General features: G+C 38.4%; 1 protein-coding gene across 1 annotated transcript in view; it reads left to right on the plus strand.

The window, feature by feature from the left end:
• The first annotated feature begins 4,234 nt into the window (after window positions 1-4,234).
• Window positions 4,235-17,627, plus strand: part of tgfbr2b (transforming growth factor beta receptor 2b) — a 44,708-nt gene continuing 31,315 nt past the window's right edge. Inside the window, exon 1 of the mRNA XM_020937344.2 lies at window positions 4,235-4,523. Within this exon, the coding sequence (XP_020793003.1) occupies window positions 4,439-4,523 (85 nt within the window). The 5' untranslated portion in view covers window positions 4,235-4,438. The remainder of the gene's footprint in view (window positions 4,524-17,627) is intronic.

Below are 17,627 nucleotides of genomic sequence, written 5' to 3' on the forward strand. Positions count from 1 at the left end.
AACATTTGGTACACTCACATCTTCAACCATCATCATCATCATACAAGGAAGCAAAGTAAAGTGTCTTGTCTAAGGGGACGGAGCACGGATCAAACTACCAACCCTTATTCTTCTACTGTTCCTTATGAGTCCCATGTTACCAGTAAAGAATTGTACATTATGTAGTGTAGTGCTTTTAGCTGCCAATGCTCTACTGATGGTTTCGACACATCATAGATATTTATACATTATAACTGACACAACATCAGTATTCTTATCGTCAACAAATCTACGCTTAATTGAGTTTCAACACTAGGACTTACAAACGATGACATGAGTAACAAGAATATTGATTGACAAACAGGAAGTGAAGTGTGCAGTAGTTAAACATACCCATGGCCTGGGGTAGTGTAATGAACCACTCACAGCACATCCGTCCGCTCGTCTGTTAACAGCCTGTAGAGCCGGCGTAACTGCAACTTTCTCTGGTTAGAAAATTCTCTGGCAATGACTTCCTCACAAAATCAACCACAGAACTTAGCGTGTTACCATCTCTCATGCAACAACAGAATCAAGAAAATCTGGGTTGCTCATCCAAGTCAAATAACCTCTTGGCCAGGGCCTGATCCAGAAAATGTGTGTTTTTTTATAGAAGTGTAAGTGTAACTGTCATGGGAGATGGGGAAATGCCTTTATTAAAAAAAATATTTGGGTTGTCACATGTGTTTTAACTAATGTATCTAAATTGTAACTCTGCAACATCTCTCACACACATTCTCATAACATTCAGAACAAAATATATAATTTCTTATATCTGGCATGTTACCATGTGTCTCTGTGATTGGTTAATCTACCTGGCCTTCACAGCCTCTTTGTAAAGTTTTGTCAAAGCATGTGGTTCTGCCTGGTCAGGTAACATTTTTAGTAGCCTAGCTGACACAATGATAGAATTTGATCTGAACAGGAATCGAACCTCCGACCTTCACAATGATCTATGAATGTCTTAACCACTGAGCCACTGTCACCCCTCTAGCTGTTGTTGTGTATATAAACTGCAGTTGACATTGATACTGAAAAATGTTTTCTGGTTCAGCTCCAGTGGCTTGTTTGGACCTGTTAGGTCATGTGACCACCACATCAGTGCTGTCCAAACTACTGTTCACACTGCACCCTGCCAGCTCTGTCACTCAACACTCAGACCTGACACAGGCTGTGACAAGTGCCCTGGTTATTTGCGTCACCTCCACCATCCAAAATGTCCAAGGTTAATATGTTGACATAGTACAATGAAAACACAGAGAGGTATTGTCACTATGGTGTATACAGAACTTTTATTTCAGGTAATTCAAAGAATAATGACAATAGCCAACATTGTAATTAACCTAATTTTATTAGTGTGCTAGTTTTATAATAAATTACCATACAGTTTCCTGGATCTCAACAGATAACAACTCAACTATTATCAATTTCCAGTGTTTTCTGTAATGACATGATAAGGGGCTGGATCCTAGAAACAATGATGATACTGGCTTTAGCAACATTTGGATTTCAATACTGACAGGTTTTTCCTACACACAGCCAAACTTCTCTTGGGGTCTGCGTGGAATGTAATGGAAATTATACCATATTAACAGAGGCAAGGTGTGCAAAGTGTCTTGCCCAAAAGCAAACCGTTTCAAACTGACTAGAGGCAGATTTGAACTGCCAACCTCCCTATTAAATCTGACTACACTACCACCTCACAGTCACTCTCACAACAAAAGAATAAAAGAACAGTAGAACATGACAGCATTAATTTTGAGTGGGATGGGGAATTGAACCCACAACCTCAGTGGTGCGTGGTTGCTATGTGCGGCATACTACAGTCATGCATCCCAGTAGTACAGTAAACATTTTTTTCAAACATTTAACAAACCATACAAAGCAGGTCCAGTCCATCTTGGCCCTGATACTATGAGGTCATTATACTGTATTACTGTAAACTGGTGCATGTGGGCCAGTTCTATTACACAGGCTGTTTGTGCGTGTGTCCAAGTCTCCTCTTTATGAATGTGTGAAAGCTCTGCTGTACAGCGCTGGCAGCAGCAGCCTCCTCTCTGATGTTTGTGTTTGTATAAATACAGAGCTGTTTACTGTGGAGAATTACTGCATTTGGACAAGTAATTGCACACACCACTGACACCAGTCCATGTCTCTGCATATCTGTGAGGACATTAAGGAGAGCAATAGTGTTTAGAGCTGTAGGCCTTTCGTTGTTAAGTCAATTAATGGGTCGCTGGGGCCTTAGTTGTCTATAATTTATATTAGTCATCAAATTACCTTATTATAGATTATAAAGAATTATGCAACATACATACAACATCAGAAAAGAGAAGTTAGTGAGTGGATTAGCTGGAGCTTTGAATGTAAATCCTGTGTTTAAGCTACCTTCTTCTATTTGAATGAACTCACATGCAGTTGCAGTATTTTGAGTGCAGATCATAGAGATAATGAATAGTTTCAGATCTTTTGCCACGTCCCCTTAAAGATAATCAAGGTGTAGTTATTTTAGACTGAAGTTACTGAAGCGTTTTACAAGAAATGATTGTAACAGTCTCAGTTTGATTTCCAACAGTTGCATTTGAATACATTCTTCAGTCATCAAAAACTCCCCTCTGTAAGTTTCAAAATTAATATTCTGTACGATTCCTAAAATGCCTTCTATCCAAATGACCTAACTTTGGCTGTGAAGTACTGTGAGGCCCTCACACACATGCTAGTGGTGTTTCCGTGCTTTAAGAGAACTTCTCACTGACCAACACACATTTCCTGGAGGCTAACCCAAAACCACCACATAATGCCTCTCAAACACAGTCCATTCTGAGTTTTGTACCATTATATTGTCATTTGCCGTGATGAGACTTTTAGGGTTGGTTATAAAAGGAAATGTGCAAATGTTTTTTTCTTTTTTTCCATACAATGATCTTGACTATTTGTTTTACAGTTTTACATACATACATACTGTTTGGTACAGACATCACTGTAAGAATTAGTGCTGTTGAAAAATTTGAAAAACATTTTAACTGTGGGATTTTAAAGGTACACTGTGAAACGTTTTGGTGAAAAGATCCACGTCTCCATGAATGTTTATAACTGTGCTTAGAATGTTTCACAGTGTGGCATTGATCTTATTGGACATTTATTAAGCATTCTTATGGTGAGTAGTAGGGGTGTAACGATATCCAAGTCTCACGATACGATATCAACACGGTATGAACCTCATGGTATGATATTTATTGCGATATCATGGGAAAACTCACATGATGATGGGGAGGTTTAGGATTAGGGATGTAACAATATCCAAATCTTTAGGTACGATATTTTCACAATATACATCTCACAGTATGATATTTATTGCAATATTTTGTGGAGACTAATAAAACTGCATATGCTACTTTTTCCTCTTCAAATGTCTTGACAAGACTTAATCCAAAGAACTAAGACATAAAAGTGCTTAGAACTGTTATTTCTGTTACAGTCTACACAGAAATGGAGCAAAGGATCATGGTCTATGTAGTTCCTTCTGTCTTTTTTAGCTAATGCTACACCATAACTCTTAATTTAATCACAGAGACTTGTAATTCGATATATTGTGATGACTGACAAGTAAACTGCCCTGGTGGCATCATCTGCTCGATTGGACAGACTGGAGATTACATTTAATTAAAACCCAACAAGTGGAACATTCTAGGCACATCAGTAACATCCTCCTGTAGACAAGCAGGTAGTGGACCCCCACAAGAAAAGTTGCATAGTGCACCTTTAATGGCATTGATACAATACAATAAACCATGTGCCGGCAGTATAATGTTAGTTTTCCATCTGAGTCTGTTTTGCTTTTCAACACAATCCCGTATTCAAGATAGTTATCTCCTATTTGATTACAGCCCATATCGGTCTACACTAAGTAGGAATACTTATTTGTTTTAGTTGAAATTTGACTGCTTCTAAATAACCCTGCAGCTATATTGTTCAATTTCTACTTCCACTAACTGATACAATCTTCACAAAATTTGTCATTCTAAACCATAGCTTTCTCTCTTTGCCCACATGCAGCTGCCAAGACCCCTGAAGTAAGTGCGCATTAAAAATACACGCCCCCATCGCGTCACGAAGACACACACACACACACACACACACACACACAACCAACCAGCTAACTGAGAGCGCGCGAGCTCGGGTCCTCCTCTCTCTCTCCTTCCCTCCTCCGGTTTCCTGTCACTGTATATACAACGGTCTGTGTCTATGGATGTCTTCGCAGTGACTGTCCAGCTGCGGCGCGGTGTGGAGAGGAGACAGGGGCGCATGCGAGTGGAAAACAAACAAACCTTACCGTATCCATCCGTGGGACTTTATGAACTGAGATAGCTTTACTAAAACAGCAGCTGAATGCGAAGACTGGTGCGAAGGATAGAGAAATATGGAGCCACGGCGCTATTCGCTATCCGTACGAGGACCTATGTTTTTCCTCTTGTTAACTTCGCTGTTGGAGCATGGGAACGCCGGTAAGTTATCAGAAAAGGCTTCGTAACATTTCTTTGCTTTCACCACACTTGACATACACCAACTCTTCACGCCTTCAAACCAAACGCGGTGTTGGAAACTTTGCTCTTTCAGCGTTACGCACGGTTCTTTGGAGCAGCAAGGCGCAACAGGTGACTCATTGAGGCGCTGATGCAGGGTTCAAATATGCGCGCACCCCCAAGCTCACACTGTAGTGGTCTGTTTATTAAAGAGCTGCACATGGGAACGACCTGGAGTAATAGCAGAGGTTTTTCCAGGACTGCGTGTTACGACAGCACCTGGATATGTGCGCCAAGCGAGCTCTCGCATCTGAGTTTTACGTAACGTTAGGCTGATTGATAAGACACCCTTCCCACATCATTCTTTGTATCAAGATTGTTATTATGACTTGCAATAAGATTTTAGGAAGGCAATATGGGATAATTTGACAGTGCAAAGCTGTTACATTGCCTTTCAGGGGATATTTGACTTGTTTTTGATTCCAAATGATCAAAAGCTACCAGGAGCAAATGCTGTGTTTAGATATGTCCCATTGTAAAATATATACATATGCTTTATGATGTTTACAGTAATTTAAGTGTCCAAGATTGGCTGTGCCATTGCCGCTTCCATCTGCTACAGTCATTCTGTTGTTTAATGTGTTTAAAATTCATGCCAAGTCAAAGCTGCAGTGTGTATAAAAGTTGAGTAATGATTCATGATCAATCAAACAAAAATAAAGTTGCATTCCATAGTAAAATGCTTGCTTCATGACGATTGTTTCCTAATTAGACATAGATCATCTGTCATAGCTTTGTTTTTATGTGTCAACACATCTCATACTATTTTCCTCAGTACACCCTTTTCTTTGGAAAGAGTGTACTCATCGTCAGTTAGTAGCCTAAATTCGTTATTTAACATATATAAAAACTAAAACAACAACTAACATCTAGATATATAGAATTTTCTTTTATACTATTCAATATCTAACAACATTTTAACTTGATGATCTTGCACTCACCTGTTGTTAAATGAAGCATATAAACCTCCAATTAGTATATTAGCTAAGTTGACTAATCCTTGGCACACCACACTCTTTAGATGTAACTTCACACCTCTCGTGTTGGAGCTCATGCTGATACTCTGCCTCTTCCCCTCCTCTTGCCCTCTTGCCCCCTTGCCGGCTGCCTATTCCTGCCCTGCTAGCTCTTACCGCTCGGCACAGCTATTTTCAACCTGGAAATCCCACATACCAGAAGGACTGTGTGGTCTCGCTGCATTGTACGAATCACAAATAGACATCGGACAGCACATGCATGGACATGCTCTCCACTTTACATACAAACTTCCACCCACATGCCCCCACCACCGAACCAAAACTCACCCCATATCCTTACGCTCATTTCAAAAAGTCCTCTACTCTATTTCTTCACATATTTGAGCAAAGTTTTGCTTATGCACTGTGTACTGTCTGCATCTGTTTAGAAAGCATTTCATTGTATGATAATCAGGAAGTGCACTGTTAGCATGCAGTTTTGTTAGCTTTACCATCATGGAAAAAAACCCACTCTGGCTTCAGAAAGTTAAAACTGAACTAGTTCTGTTTTTGATGTTTTTAAGATGAGTAAAATACACATGCAATGCCTTTAAGACTACAGTGAATAATAGATACTCAGTTATCAGCTTCTCTTATTGTATCTAGCATATTGTTTATCAGATTTAAATGCAAAAGTGATCTAGTCATTTTTAGCACCTCTAGCATTTCAAGGTCTCTGAGCTGAAAAGACTTAAAAGCCTAGTGTGAACTCTTGGTGACGTCATTACTCTTTTGATGTCCTAAAAGTCTGACATGAAAGTTAGTCAAACAAGCAATGCAAAATATTAGTGCAAAAGAGCATGTCTATAGGCCGATACCTACTACTGCTAAATCTAGAATACAAATAAATGAATGACAACACTTTTATATAAATATCAATACTGTAAAAATATCACAGACAAAATTAGACCTTTCATGAATAACTTTAAAAAGGCCTGAGTAGTAAAAGCATTTATTCATATCACGACAACACTTTCACTGTAATACTTTTTGTTATGTTAGTACTTTGTCCGAGTATGTCTCTCTATTCTGGTACTGATTCCATGTTGTTATTGTAGCACTATAGCTTCTCTTACTCCTCACATGTAGCCCCCTGAAGCAGCTTGACACTGGGCTTATCCAAACAGCACAACTTTTCTCTTTTTGTTTGCTTTGAATTGAAGTCGATAACCATCCGCTCAATGGGACGTCCCAGGAAGGCTCCCTCTTCCTTCCTCTTCTAGGGAATCTCGAGGTCTGGACTCTGGAGAGGGTGCAGTCGTGACCCAGCATGTCCCAGTTAGTGTCCTCTGTGGTTTTTGGGAGAAACTGTTTGGGAGTGACACTCAAAATATTGTGGGATTAGAAAAGTTTGATGTGTGAGTTTATTGCTTATGAGACTTTCTGAGAACGGCTGGGATGTAATTATTTGTAACATATCTTACATATATGCATGCATGTTTAAATGTATCACTTCATCAACTATTACTACATGTTCATAAATCCCATGTAAACATTTAGTCATGTTGGTTTTCTTTCTAACTTTGGATAGTTATAGTAACTTAACATGGTTGGCTGTATGGCTAGGCTGTATGATGTGAAAACATTTTATCACAGATGACCTGCTATTTTGAAGAAATTGTCACATTCTGATTCATTGCTTTTCTGTTTAATACAGTTCAATGTATTAACACTTCTAACACTACTCCATATATGGGTGGAGTGTGATCATGGCTTTCTCCATGCTCTGAGTGAGGACAGATAGATTTAACCAATCACCATGAAGTGGGAACTCTGAGAAGCTGCAGAGGACTTGAGTTGCCATAATGTAAAAATATACTGACTGCATAAATCAAGATGAAACACAAATGTGTGATCTAGTTCCTTAAAAACAGTGATGTGTATTTGTGTATTTGTGTATTTGTATGTTTTCTGGGTCCTGTTACCCACCCCTACAGGCGACCACGGTAATTTTATATGACAGACTTTCTCACACTATCCATATTTAAATCCCAAGCCACTGTTTGGGAAATGCCCATATGGAGTCCAAAAACCAGATGAACATTGGGTGTTGTACAGTGGGAAAGAGATCCAACATTGACAACTGTTTACCAAACACACCCCTATTTTTGAACATGGTTTCTGACTGTATATATGGTAGTGATCAGTCACTGGTTATTTTACATCTGTGAAATTTCTCCAAATGATTTATGTCAGTCTCTGAGACCCTTGACAGAGCACACTTGTAATTTTAATATCACAAGAGTGTAAAATTTAAAAGTTCCTGGAATTTATTTAACAACCTCACAACCAGTGATAATGTGTTAATGTGTCTTCAGTTGCTTAACTATGGGAATATTTGATTTGAGATTTGACCGTCTGAAGTTTCTGAAATTTGAGTTACACAGTGACTGTTCAATATAGAAAGGTTGTTCAATTAAAATGAAATTCAAAGTGCTGTTTTGCATTTTCAAACCCATAGTAAAGATGAAAATAGGGCTTAGATATAATGTAAAAATATGTTTGGCCTATATTGAAAAGGTTAGTCCTGAAAAGACCTGGAAAAAAAAGGCTTAAGTAAACAACATACATCTCCTACTCTACTCTGAGTCTTGATTCCTGACCATATTAGTCCAGGTCTCTTGGCTTGGCTCCATCTCCACTCTTTTGCTTTGAATTGCTCACTTGAAGCGTTCAGAGGGTGGGATGAAGGCGGAGGTGCCTGGAGGGAACTTGAGAAACCAGTGGGAATGTACTATGGGCAGATAAACACTGAGGAATGAAGGGATTATGTCCAAGTCGGATTAGGACAGAGTTTGTGAAGACTTTGGAGGTGGAGGATAACTTTCAGGGGCAGAGGGGGTGAGGTCAGTGTCCTGCTGGGTCAGTTATGTGGCTCTGGTCTGTCTTTTGCCAGTTGTCCTCCATCATTATGCTGGTGGGTTTATGCAAAGGTTTTGGCATCATTATAATATGGAAAGTCGAATGTCCAATTCGTTCAACTATTCCTCTGGGTAAACATTTTGATTGCCTATTTATTAGGGCTGCACAATATATTGCAATCAAATTAAAATAGTAACTTGAGTTGGTGCAATTATCAAGGCAGTAATTTCAGGTTTGTTTTTTTTTTTTGGGGGGGGGGGGGGGGGGACAGCTATAAACTAGTTCTGAAATATATGGGATTCTTGCATTAGCTTATCAGTTCATATTAATTTTTTCCACAAATGTAAATGCTCCTGGAGCTGTATGGGATTCTTGTATTAGTTTAGCACTTCGTATTTCAGTTTTTTCTCATGCAAATGTCTCCCCATCCCTTCTTTGCCCTGACTGACACCCTCATCACCAGCAAGGAGCCTTTTACTATCTCTGCACCACCATCACCCAGGAGCTCAAGCAGGAGCCCACCATATGCTCCAGTACTTTGTGTGCCAGCTGAGGAAAGTCAAGCTCCAACCTAGAAAATGCAGTTTTACATGGCTATCACAGAGCCCATCCTCACCTCCTCCATCACATACACAGACTGCAGTGCGCTCTGCTGAGAAGGTGATCGGCTGCAGCCTCCATCTCTCCAGGACCAGTACTTCTCCAGGACTTGGGGTCAAGCAGGTTGGATCACAGCTGATCACAGCCTCACCCTGGACATGGACTATCTGAGTCACTCCCTTAGGCAGGAGGCCACTGTCCATTTGGACCACAAACTCTCGCCACAAGAACTGTTTCTTCTCCTCTGCTGTTGAACTCATGGACACTCTGTAACACTTGTCATGTTATGACACCAGTCACTGTCACTTTTAGCACCAACACTTTGGCACTAATGCTCTGCCCTACTGTATAGTTTGTATTTAATACCAGAGTCTATTTATTCAGTTTATCTATTTAACTTATGTTTACAGCAAGTTCCTAGTTTGTGAATTTGATGACTGACAGTGGTAATAAAACATAATAACCCCAGCTGTGCATACACACATTGTTTTACTTCCCAATGATTGAACCGTATTTGAAACAAGAGTAGATTTGTAAAGGGATTCATCTGAAATGGGTCCAATATTGGTGATTAGGGATTAATTCATAGGGACAACATGCTGTTCAGTGTGCAATTAAGTCCATTTTTGGGGGGTATTTCACTACCCATGCAGCACCACAACCTCCCTTCTGTCAAAATAGTTTTAAATCAGCATTGTCAAAATATTGAAGGAATGAGGTGTGTCATGTTTTCAAACTGGCAGATAGCAGTATGCTGTTATGGTCTGGAAATGTAAAACCTCAGTGCCCCCCCTTAGGCACAGGAAATGTCAAAATGCAGCAAAGGTTCTCAGAGAAACTGTGTTGAAACTCATTTTCCCATAATGCATAGCACACCTGAAACTACACTATGAAACCCAAGCTACTGTTTCACTGACCCTGAACCCAGCTTCATTCTGCGTGGCGCACATATTTCCAGTTCTTTTTTCAGTCATTTGAACGCCTCATCACTGTCTTTCCTGTGTAGCTGTGATGAATGGTCTTTTAAGTTCCTGTGTGAGTTCTTTAAAGATGAGAAAAAGTGGTGAGAAGGTATTTCACAAGATTCAATGTCAACAGCTTTCACGATGGTATGCATAAGTCTTTTTGACAAGAGCCACATGTTGTATTTGCATTGGGGTTGAATCACGTGTTTCTTGAAAACCTCTAATAGGTCATTATTTCCCAGACATAATTAATAGTATTCAAATGTAGATATATTGTTACAGCTGACTGAAGAGAGAGAGAAACCAAAACACAGTCTACCAGAACCGTAATTGTTGATATTATTCAAGATATTTTTGGTAATATTTGGTAATGTTATATTATCTTGATTTTAGCATTATCTCAGTATTTTTCTTTTTTACACTGTTTCCAAGAATCAAAAAAATAATAGGCAAGCAGTCTCTACTTGTTTTGTCCTTTGCATTTGACTCATTTTAGTTGTTTATTCAAGCTCTCAGGAGGGTTCTTCCACATATTTTGGTCCCTAGCTGGAAGATTAGCCTATTGAGCATGTGGAAAACTGTAAAGCCAGCAAGGAAGGACTTGCAAAATGCTGATCATTTTCTTTTGCTAACTACTTCATCCTGGTTAAAATCACTGTGGATGATATCTTTAAAAGTGATCTCCAGACTTGAACATTAAACGCCCTCTGCTACCCCACTCACACATTTGGGATTCTGGCAGTATTTCTGACCCAGTCCAGACACTCAACACTTGCCGGGGAGCTAGAAGGTTAAAAACTCAGATATTTATCAATCGTCTTTATTAGCCACAGCACCAGATGTGAGCCAGTCACGGTAGCAGCAGTGAAACAACAGCAGCACACAGCTCTCCTCTTACATTATGGCCCCTTCAGGAACCATCCCCAGCCTGGTTAATGACACTTTCCTTCTCCGCACTTTCTCTGACGTACTTGGACCTCTTCTTGTGTTTTGGTTTGTCTATGGCTCCTACACATGAAATAACAGACAAAAAGAAAAGTTAAATCTCAATGAAGGCGATGGTTAGATCAAAGTCTTTGGGCTAGGTCTGACTGGGCGATATGGCAAAGAAATTAGTTTTTTTTTTATTTGCATATGGATCTATTTCGATTTTTTTTATTGAGTTATGTTTTATCTTTTCAGTAGCAAAATAAAAATTGCTCTTACTTCTTTCCTCTTATTTTTCACTCTAAAGTATGACCTCAAACTACATGCTTTTACTGACAGAGGTTTGGCTGTGGACCTCTCAATTTAAAAACATCAACCATATCATTGACATTTGTAGAGGTCAAAACTACAGGCACAAACTACTGTACGGACCATGATAAAAATTTGATCGGGATCTCATTCCTGTGACAATATTTAGGTATAATCATGATTAACAAATTTTCTCTTGAATGCAGCTCTATGCTAGCCTGATTCATCAGCCTCATCTGCTGCATTAGGATTCGTTCGCTTGATGGTAGACCTGTACTTTTTTATTTAACTAATCGCTGCTATTTGGTGGTGACGAATGTAATGTGCCAAATCCTGTAGGAAGAACGGCAATAACGTCTTTCCCCTTGACAAAATTCACCAAACATTCTCTTTGTTCCGGCTTTAAATCGTTGATCTCGGGAATCGTTGCCAACACAGAATGTATGGCTTTGTCTACATCCATCTCGGCCGCTTTGTTTACTGTTGTGCTGTACCACAAAAGGGACCCAGACAGGCGCTTGAGTTTGACGTGATGGCTTCACAGCTCTTCGCTGATTGGCCGGTGAGCGGTCTACAGCTTCCAGGGTTCTTGTGTATACTGATTCCTGACCTAGTCGCTGGAGAGAAATGAAACTGAGCAGAGTCACTAGGTGGTGCCAGCCTGGCTATGCACCAACAAAAACACACCTACACCTCCTGTTGATCAGCCTCAGCAAGCCTCTTGAGTGAGTGACAAGTGGATTTAAGAAGTTATAATGAAGTATAAAGCAGATGACATTAGTTACAATATAAAAGCAATTAAAAGAAGAAGAAGAAGAAGTTTACATGAATCATGATCAAAAAGAAATAATGATCTCCAAGAAAATCAAATTGTGATTGCGTCTTTGGCCTAAGGCACCACCAGATTTTTCTATAATTGCAATTTACTTCAGTCTGTTCACTTCAGTCAGTTTGCAAAGCTACTATGTTTGTTATTTTATCTAAAAGCTACAGAAATAGATGAGTACTTTCTATTCTTATCATGGTTTCTTGGAAGACTGACACATTTTTATCAGTAAGTTGTCAGCCAAATCCAACACACGTTGTACACTTGAGACGCAGGACTGATTTAATCAATCTTTTATCATTAGTCTACAGTTAACTTATCTATATTAGCTAATGAGAATATTTGGAGAGTTACTGTTTCACAAGATGGAAAATATGAGTTTGGCGACAATCATTTTACATGCATGTATACATACATGCTTTGATATGTTTAAGTTCTGATTACAGAAGAAAGAGCACTATGCACTTATTAATGTGCAGAGGACTGATATCCAGATATACATGTTGCAAATGCTAATCATGTAATATGAATTTGTTAATATAATTATTGAGCAAACCATAACAATCTTGAGCACTTTTAATTTTAATATTAATAACAGTTGTAGATCCACATTCTTTCTCAGTGCAGTAAGGTCAAAGCTTACAAATTACCTAACCTGGTCTTAATTTAAACACACTAGCTCCGGCCCAGGTTGAGAGGTCATGTAGTGCTCCATTACTGACGTATAGCTGTTTTGAAAGCTTTATCAGGGTCGTAGCAGCAGGTCAATAAAGATGAATTGAACTTTACAGGCTGGGTAACCCTATAGCCCTGTTAGTCATGTAGATTTATCTCCTGTCTGTGGCACGGCTGCACTAAAACAGCACGGTTTACGAGGCTGTCATACTAAACTCAACTATTCCAACTATAGCCTGTAGGTCATGGATGTACATTGCTTGCTTTCTGCTAACAGGGCACTTTCACTCCAGTAATCAAGTTACACTGCATATTCTAAATCTTAAAGTTCAATGGATCATCTTACACTATTTTTAGATCTGTCATAATGTTGTTCCCTTATCAAAAGTATACCCGGAGTTGTGTATTGTTTCATTCACACACACAAATCCTACATATTTAGGTTAAGTTCTTCTCTTAAACTAAAAACACAAACTAACTATTCCACCTTGTAGTGTTATATGATTTCAAACTCCATACACCTTCACTAGAATGATTTAAACAATTTCAACCCATCACTGCTGAACTAGAGGTAAAAGTTAGCTGATGCAAACAGACCAATAATAAATGATTAGATAACATTTGCAAAAAAATGTAGGATTTGTACAAAGTGCACATTGCAAACAACTTCAGAGGCTTTCATATTTGAGAGAAGACTGAAATATGAACTGATACAACAAATACAATGACCTCATGAATTTCAGAACATGTTTGTAATTATAGATGTTTTACAGGTACAGCAAGATTTTGTCTTTGAAAAAACATATTTTTTCTTTGCGGAAGACATTCTGTTTTGTAAATCATTTCTCTTGTCGGAAAGGAGGGCCTGAGGAACAGGGGATGCTCTATGAGAGCTGTCTATTTGTTTCTTGTGAATAGTTGATCAGCTTGTCTTGTATTTACTCATTACTGTTTCACTGTTTGATCAACAATAATTCAACAATTTTATGAACCCCTCCAAGATGATTGCTATTGTGATCATGGGCTCTACTATGTATTAGCTATTACCTTTACTCAGTGACACTTGTGTTAAGTCACTCCAGCAGTTTTCTGTTACATATTTGAACTACTTCTTCCTCTGCTCTGTTAAATGAATAACTCACTCTGGCAGACTTGGGTTTCACATAAGCACAAACTGAGCCTACACTCTTAAAAGACTGGTCGTGAAAATGAATCTTCTTTGCTAAGGTTGGCAGACATGATGCTCTGCCCACTAACTTTTTACAAGCTCAGACGTCAGTTGTTTTGTCTATGCTGTGCACTGGAGACGTTTAAGAGTCTGTTTTGTAGTAGTCTGTTTTTATCACTGAAAATGGTTATATCAGAACATCTTACTTCTGCAAAAGGAGTCTCTCAGTCGATGGAGAGACATACTTAACCTGGAGTCAGTGATTTTATCTGAAAGAAGCACATGGTGCTTCTGAATGAGGTTTATTGGATTAACAGATTTTGAAGAGTCTAAACAAAGGATTTTATTTATGTATTTTTGGATTGTGCCTTGATAAGCATCCTCTCTTTTTCAATGGAATTCTGTTCATTCATTTTTTATATTTTTACATGAATAAAAAAAACAAAAAAACAAATGGAAAAACACAACATTCTTACTATGAGCAGAGTTGCCTCTCCACAGATTTGACCAGTAACCAGCATCACCTGATTGTTTCCATGGAAAATTACAATTTTATTCCCCTACTCTGGAACATCTGGGTAAAGCAATGACATGGAGACATTTCAGTGGTGGACCCTCTTCCAGAAAAGTGACATAGTATAGTGTATAGTTTATGTATAGTGACATAGTATATTGTATACTTTTTAAGTTATTCAGATAATATGGTATACTAACATATATTTTTCATTGTATGTGATCATGGGTGCAATGTTGTTCTTTTGATAGAGACTTGTACAACAGTTAAGTTGTTATAGGAAGCATATCACACTTTAATTCTTTATTGACTTCTGTGATTCCCCAAATACATCCATACATATTCTTGGGTGGCCAGATCATCTAATGCATGTGCTCCTGGAAAGTGAGTGGTTTTCAGATTAAATTTCTTATAAAGTTTCTAATTGTTGTTCTTGGACTATAACTGCAACAAACCCACTGTTTTCCAAGTGATTGAGTGTTATCATTATGTGCTTTAAATAAGTTACCCTTAGTAATTTATATATACACCCAAAACAGGATTTACATTATTGCATGTTGTGTACGCAAATCTCAAAGACTTCTTCAGTGCATCTGTAGTAATTGCAGATTTTTGTTTTTGAATGTTTTGGTGTGTGGGTTTGTTTGTCTATGTTACACTGCACAGAGGGCCCACACAGAGAGATCCAACTGCAAAAAGAGATGTTTCATTTGACACTGCCAACCAAAACATGAATGCTTGAGAAACCCCTCCAGAATACCTCTGAACAGAAAATCTATACAAATGAAGATGGTTGTGATAACTCAGTCTACAAGCTCTTACTATTGAAGTGTATGGGAGCATTGAGTGAGGGGAGGTACAGTTCTTTCATTCAGACTGAACCATAATGTAGTTCCTTGGTGACATGAAGACCTCTCACTATACCTACACGAAGTTTACCAAAACATTTTTAAAGACCAGAAGCAGAATGGGATATTTCTATGTACTTTATCTATATTTACTGACGTTAAAGGTGCGCTGTGTAACTTTTCTGGCTCAGTTACCTGCTTCTACTAGAATCTCCAACAGCATGGCAATAAACTCATCTATCACAGCAGAGACAAACAGCTGGCCAAGTTACTGGTCAGATCTATGGAAAGGTGATCTGCTCTGCTGCTTCAAGTGTATTTTGGAGCAACAAAAACATGCATAATTGAATACATGTAAAGTTCATACAATAGCATAATACCGTAGAGCTTTCCAGGAAAGCAACATCTCAATGGAGACAAGCTGAATCACCACTAGAAAAGTTACACAGTAGACCCTTTATTTATGAGCTTGTACTTCACCTTCTACTTTCTACTTCACCGAATTTCATAACACATATTTATACTTTTTGAATCGTATCAACATTTCCCTGCTGTCCTCTGTTTTTGAGCTTGATCGTGATGGCTCATCGATAAACATACTTTGGTGTGGGAAGCAGTGTTTGCATGAAGTACATCGTTTACATGGTTAAGTTAGCAATTTTGGTCAGGCAGAGAACAAGGAAGCTGTCTTGTTTGAAAAGCACGGCACATGTTTTGGTTAGTATTAGTCAGCATTGACTCTATGACTATTTGCAGTACCATGTAAAGTAAATTATCATATGAATGAAAACCAAGCAAAACACAATTTGGGTCACAATTGAAGATATTTAGAAAAGTAGCGAAAGTATAAATTTGTTAGGATTTATTAGTAATAAAACATTAGAGGTTTTGAGGGTTGAGCTCTGATCGCTTTAAAAACAGAATTTAAAGGTGTTACTTTTTAACATTGTATTTTATAATATGAAAAACAGAACTAATTCACTGTAAACAGTTTGCAGTAGCCCAAAGTTATTCTTTGCTTACCCAAGTGCATTCCTGATATCCTAATGAGCCACCATGATGAATTTAAAGTGTTTTGAAAGTGTTTTTCTCAACTTTCAGAGACCAGTAAGACAGTGAGACAGTATAGCTAATCAGTAAAGCTTATGCTACTGCACACTTCCTAATATTGGACAATAAATGCTTTCTAATTAGATGCAGACAGAAAGCCACGGACTTCATTTGATCTCAGATTAGACATATTTTGCTGAAATACATGGGACAAAAATCAGGTACAGGGTCTTCAATGAATGAATAATTTGTTGTTTATGATTACATGTGGGTTTTTTTTATTATTGATTTGACTGATTTATTGATTAGAGAAACAATGAAATTAAAATAAGATTAAAATGAATTTGACAGCTACCCTGCTCTCTTGAAGACTGCATTCATCTGTCCAGTTCAAAGTAACTGACTTTTTTCCCCATGTGTTTGAGCAAAATGTGTCTTGCCCCAGTACAAATATATTGTATAAGCAGCTCTTGAGCCTGTTGTGTGCTGTCTTCTAATTATAAAGCGTTTTATTGACAGATAATTAGGATCAATAATATTTGATAATATAATATAGTATGTAAACATTTATAGCAATCACCCAGAGAAAAAGAAAAGTTGAGAACCTTGACTAATGGCTTCTCAAGTGCATATCTACCGGTTGGTCCTAATGCAGATTCCTATAGCCTAGGGTCTGAACCCTGTGCTGTAGCTCTGTGCTTGAGTGAGGAGGGGACAGGGTTCAGGGGAGCAGGTCTGAACAGGTCCCTGCAGTAGATCTGAGAAGCGCTAGGAGCACAACACCAGGATAAGATTTTACAGATTACACTGAAACTACAGCAGCACGCGACCTAATTAAACACAAGCACAACCTTTGAACCACAAGTGTATTGTGGAACACTAGCTATGCTTCACATCGAAGATTATGAATGAAGAAGTTAAAGGCCCCTGTACTTGATTTTTTTCCCATGTAGTTGAGCAAAATGCCCCCAGTGCAGATGTAATAGTAGTATACTGTAAACAAGAAAAACAGAACTTGTTAACATTAAATGGTGACCTCAAGAGCTGCTTTACACAACCTATCTGCACTGGGGCAAGATGATTATTTTCTCAAATGTGGGTACAGGCGATGGTCTTTAATTATTGCACTGTTACGAAATAGCCTATATAGTTTTATTTGGGTTGTTGTTTAGCCGCTGTAATTATCCGTCTGTGCCCTTTTAAAATCAGTCAGAAGTTATTCACCCATCTGTAGACTTTGACTCATCCAAGAGCATTTAGCATCTC

This window comes from Boleophthalmus pectinirostris, unplaced genomic scaffold (assembly GCF_026225935.1).
Source record: "Boleophthalmus pectinirostris isolate CB_2022bp ecotype Guang Dong unplaced genomic scaffold, ASM2622593v1 HiC_scaffold_6, whole genome shotgun sequence".
NCBI classification, from domain to species: domain Eukaryota; kingdom Metazoa; phylum Chordata; class Actinopteri; order Gobiiformes; family Gobiidae; genus Boleophthalmus; species Boleophthalmus pectinirostris.